Below are 6,036 nucleotides of genomic sequence, written 5' to 3' on the forward strand. Positions count from 1 at the left end.
CCATCTAACAGACTGTCTCTATCCCACCATCTAACAGACTGTCTCTCTATCCCACCATCTAACAGACTGTCTCTATCCCACCATCTAACAGACTGTCTCTATCCCACAATCTAACAGACTGTCTCTCTATCCCACCATCTTACCTTACAGACTTGTGCTACTCTAGAGATCCAGTGATCCGCTTCAGGGCTGCTGTCAGAGTTCTTCTCCCTGAAGAAGACATATATCTTCTCATTGTCCGGCTCCTCCTTACGTCTCACGTAGCAGGTGGAGATGAAGGTGGGCTCTGGGAGGACAGGGCATATCAATCAATTAACCCATTCCTCTATAAAACACACCAGTTATCATTTTTGGTGTTCCACTACCTATCGATTACACAATCATTTCTGCCAATAAAAGTAACGATAAACAAACACGTCGCATCTCAACACAGAACACATGGCTTATCAACAGGACACATGGCTGTTAACAGCCATGGTTATCAACAGAACACATGGCTGTATGCAAAGAAACATGCTGTATCAACAAACACATGCTGTATCAACAGAACACATGGGTGTATCAACAGAACACATGGCGTGTAGCAACAGAAAACATGGCTGGATCAACGAAACACATGGGTGTATCACCAGAACACATGGCAGCTGTATCAACAGAACACATGCTGTATCAACAGACAAGTTCAACAGACAGCATGCTGTATCACAGAACACATGGGGGTATCAACAGAACACATTGGTGTATAACAGAAAACATGGGTGTATAACCAGAAACATGGGTGTAACAGAACATGGGTGTATCAACAGAACACAATGGTGTATCAAACAAACACATGGCTTGTATCAACCAGACACATGGCTGTATCAACAGAACACATGGCTGTATCAACGAACACATTGTGTATCAACAGAACACATGGCTGTATCAACAGAACACATCGGGTGTATCACAGAACACATGGCTGTATCAACAGACACATGGCTGTATCAACAAACACATGGCTTGTATCAACGAGAACACATGGCTGTATCAACAGAACACATGGCTGTATCAACAGAACAACATGGGTGTTCAACAGGAACACATGGCATTGTATCAACAGAACACATGGCTGTATCAACAGAACACATGGCTGTATCAACAGAACACTGGCTGTTATCACAGAACCATGGCTGTATCCGACGAACAACATGGCTGTATCACAGAACACCATGGCTGTATCAACAGAACACATGGCTGTATCAACAGAACACATGGCTGTATCAACAGAACACATGGCTGTATCAACAGAACACATGGCTGTATCAGTGTAACAACACAAAGTACTAACACAGAGGAACCCTGAGAGAGTTCCATCCAAACTACATTGACCCCTCTGCCATGATTAACAGCCACAGAGCCACGTCTGCCACATTAAATCCTGACGTAGCTAGTAGCCTTGGCTTGGCAGCTATGCTGATAAGCCCGAAGAGGAGACGGACAGATAAGGATTTCACTAACGCAGCTGTACTGAGATCGCTGACGCCAGACTGAGAATGAGGCAGCGTCCCAAAAGGCTTTCTTTCTCCTACACGGTGCACTACTTTTGACCAGGGACCATTGGGCTCGAGTCTAAAAAAGTGAACCATATTGAGAATAAGGTGCCATTTGCATCGGCTATGAAAAGCCAACTGACATTTACTCCTGAGGTGCTGACTTGCTGCACCCTCGACAACTACTGTGATTATTATTATTTCACCCTGCCGGTCATTTARGAACATTTGAACAACTTGCATGATATTATCACATTGTATAGTAATACATCACATTAATACATTATCCCATTAATACATTATATATTAATACATTATCCCCTCAATACATTATATAGTATCACATCAATACATTATCACATTAATACATTATCGCATTAACACATTATCGCATTAATACATTATCACATTAACACATTATCGCATCAATACATTATATATTAATACATTATCGTATTAATCCATGATATATTAATACATTATCTCTCTTTACATACCGGTCACCCACTTGTCATACATCTATACATTATATATTAATACATTATCACATTAATCCATGATATATTAATACATTATCTCTCTTTACATACCGGTCACCCACTTGTCATACATCCATACATTGGTTCTGTTGCCAGCTTTCCTTCTGAACTGTAGTGAGCTCCCATCGCTGTATAAAGGAGCCGCAGCATATAGGTCCCCCTCTAAAAGAACACAACAGACTCACCTTACAACAAGGAAGCAAAGATGTTCAATAATTCATTGCATTTTAGTAAAAATATTGTATAATCTCATGTCACACACAGACACACAGAGACACACAGAGACAACACAGAGACCACACAGAGACACACCAGACCAACAGAGGACACACAGAGACACACAGAGACACACACAGACACGACACACCCACACACAGAAGACACACACAGAGACACAGAGCACACACAGAGACACACACAGAGCACAAGACACAACCAGAGACACACAGACACAGAGATACACAGAGATACACAGAGACACACACACAGACACACACAGACCACAGAGACACCACAGAGACACACAGAGACACACAGAACAACACAGAGACACACAGCGACACACAGATGACACACAGAGACAACACAGAGACACACAGAGACACACAGACACACACAGAGACACACAGAGACACACACAGCAGACACACAGAGACACACAGAGAACACAGAGACACACAGAGACACACAGGACAACACAGAGACACACACAGAACACACACGAGACACACAGACACACAGCAGACACACAGAGACACACAAGACACACAGAACACACAGAGACACACAGAGACACACAGAGACACACAGAGACACACAGAGACCACAGAACACACACACAACACACAGAGAACACAGACATACAGAGACACAAGAGACACACGAGACACCGAGACACACAGAGACACACAGAGACACACAGACAACACAGAGAAACACACAAAACACACACAGACATTCAATAATTCATTGCTTTTTAGTGAAAACGTACGTATTCTACGCAAGGGATCTGATTGGGTAGTTATACACTACATAACCAAAACAGTATGTGGACACCTGCTCGTCAAACATTCATTCCAATTCAAAACTCTTCTGGGAAGGCTTTTCCACTAGATGTTGAACATTGCTGCTATAACAACCTCCACTCTTCTGGGAAGGCTTTCCACTAGATGTTGGAACATTGCTGCTATAACAGCCTCCACTCTTCTGGGAAGGCTTTCCACTAGATGTTGGAACATTGCTGCTATAACAGCCTCCACTCTTCTGGGAAGGCTTTCCACTAGATGTTGGAACATTGCTGCTATAACAGCCTCCACTCTTCTGGGAAGGCTTCCACTAGATGTTGGAACATTGCTGCTATAACAGCCTCACTCCTCAATCATGGGCATTAATATGGAGTTGGTCCCCCCCCCTTTGCTGCTATAACAGCCTCCACTCTTCTGGGAAGGCTTTCCACTAGATGTTGGAACATTGCTGTGGGGACTTGCTTCCATTTAGCCACAAGAGCATTTAGTGAGGTCGGGCACTGATTTTGGGCGTTTAGGCCTGGCTCTCAGTCGGCGTTCCAATTCATCACAAAGGTGTTCTATGGGGTTGAGATCAGGGCTCTGAGCAGGCCAGTCAAGTTCCTCCACACCGATCTCGACAAACCATTTCTGTATGAACCTTGCTTTGTTCACGGGGGCATTGTCATGCTGAAACAGGAAAGGGCCTTCACCAAACTGTTGCCACAATGTGGGAAGTACAGAATCATCTAGAATGTCATTGTATGCTGTAGATTTCCCTTCACCGGAACTAAGGGGCCCGAACCATGAAAAACAGCCCCAGACCATTATTCCTCCACCAAACTTTACAGTTGGCACTACGCATRGGGGCAGGTAGCGTTCTCCTGGCATCTGRCAAACCCAGATTCATCCGTCGGACTGCCAGATGGTGAAGCGTGATTCATTACTCCAGAGAACGCGTTTCCACTGCTCCAGAGTCCACTGGCGGCGAGCTTTACACCACTCCAGCCGACGCTTGGCATTGTGCATGGTGATCTTAGGCTTGTGTGCGGCTGCTCGGCCATGGAAACCCATTTCATGAAGCTCCCAACGAACAGTTCTTGTGCTGACGTTGCTTCCAGAGGCAGTTTGTAACTCTGTAGTGAGTGTTGCAACCGAGGACAGACGATTTTTACGCGCTACGCGCTTCAGCACTCGTGAGTCCTGTTCTGTGAGCGTGTGTGGTCTACCACTTCGCAGCTGAGCCGTTGTTGCTCCTAGATGTTTTCACTTCACAATAACAGCACTTACAGTTGACAGGGGGCAGCTCTAGCAGGGCAGAAATGTGACGAAATGACTTGTTGGAAAAGTGGCATCCTATGACGGTGCCACGTTGAAAGTCGTGGCCATTCTACTGCCAATGTTTACCTATAGAAATTGCATGGCTGTGTGCTTGATTTTATAAACCTGTCATCAACGGGTGTGGCTGAAATAGCTAAATCCACTAATTTGAAGGGGTGTCCACATACTTTTGTATATATAGTGTATTATCTGCCACTGAACCACTGAATGTTAAGATTATATTCTAGTGAAGACAACAGTCCACAGCTATCTGTTCCACATACCTACAGTGAGGGAGAGTGCATTCTGGGAGTAAACGAAAGGAGAGAGTCCAGTGCCTTTGTAACTCTCGACTATCTGAAGTGTGTGATTGGGCATCTGAGAATACTGTGGCATAAACACAGGAAAACACTCATCAAGACAGGAACCAAAGATCACAATCCCACGAAAACATCTGTGATAGAAGATATCAAATCAAACTTTATTTGTCACATGCGCCGAATACAACAAGTGTAGACTTTACCGTGAAATGATGAATACAACATGTGTAGACTTTACCGTGAAATGATGAATACAACATGTGTAGACTTTACCGTGAAATGATGCTTGAATACAAATGTGTAGACTTTACGTGAAAATGCTGAATACAACATGTGAAATGCTTACTTACAAGCCCTTAACCAACAGTGCAGTTAAGAAGAGTTAAGAAAATATTTACCAATTATCATAAATGACATAGCAATCAATTATCGCCACGCTGGTGGACGACCTATGAACTATCGTGAGAAGCCCGCTGGGTGGACGGCTTTGCCACTATACTGTATATGTCTCCCCGCAGGAGACAGGGTTCAATCCCGGTCTCCAACCTTCCTACGACTCAGTTTCTACAACTGTCTAATAAAGCATCAAATAAACCGGTCCTCACCAGCTTCCCAGCACTGGGGATTGTTCCCATTGTCCCACAGACAAACAGACTGTCCTGAAACTTCTGGATAACAGTGATGACATTCTTACACGGACCCTGGAAAGGGTTAGAATCAGAACGTTAGAATCAGAACGTTAGAATCAGAACGTTACAATCAAACGTTACAATCAGAACGTTACAATCAGAACGTTACAATCAGAATGTTAGAATCAAGAACGTTAAAATCAGAACGTTAGAATCAGAACGTTACAATCAGAACGTATTAGAATCAGAACGTTAAGAATCAGAACGTTACAATCAGAACGTTAGAATCAGAACGTTAGAATCAGAACGTTACAATCAGAACGTTACAATCAGAACGTACAATCAGAAACGTTACAATCAGAACGTTACAATCAGAACGTTACAATCAGAACGTTAGAATCAGAACGTTAACAGAATCAGAACGTTACAATCAGAACGTTACAATTCAGAATGTTAGAATCAGAACGTTAGAATCAGAACGTTACAATCAGAACGTTAGAATCAGAAACGTTAAGAATCAGAACGTTACAATCAGAATGTTAAAATCAGAGCTAATTGTTTATAAAAGTGTGTGTTGTGTATCGTTGCTCAAACACAATTAAACATCTTGAAACTTAGAGAAAACCAGTTAGTTTCCATGAACTCCCATTCGTATTTCATACCCACTCCAGTGCACTAGTATCTGCTTTAGT

The 6,036-nt window shown here is 43.2% G+C and overlaps 1 protein-coding gene across 1 annotated transcript in view; it reads right to left on the minus strand.

Annotated features, from left to right (window-relative positions):
* The window catches only part of sema7a (semaphorin 7A (JohnMiltonHagen blood group)), a gene marked incomplete at its 5' end in the record, with an annotated part of 54,169 nt that extends 48,753 nt beyond the window's left edge, over positions 1-5,416 (minus strand). The window contains 4 exon segments of the mRNA XM_024142011.2: positions 120-286; positions 2,123-2,233; positions 4,680-4,782; positions 5,321-5,416. Of these exon segments, the coding sequence (XP_023997779.2) occupies positions 120-286; positions 2,123-2,233; positions 4,680-4,782; positions 5,321-5,416 (477 nt within the window).
* Positions 5,417-6,036: the final 620 nt, after the last annotated feature.

The sequence above is a fragment of the Salvelinus sp. IW2-2015 genome, unplaced genomic scaffold (genome assembly GCF_002910315.2).
Source record: "Salvelinus sp. IW2-2015 unplaced genomic scaffold, ASM291031v2 Un_scaffold2880, whole genome shotgun sequence".
In the NCBI taxonomy this organism is placed as follows: Eukaryota; Metazoa; Chordata; class Actinopteri; order Salmoniformes; family Salmonidae; genus Salvelinus; species Salvelinus sp. IW2-2015.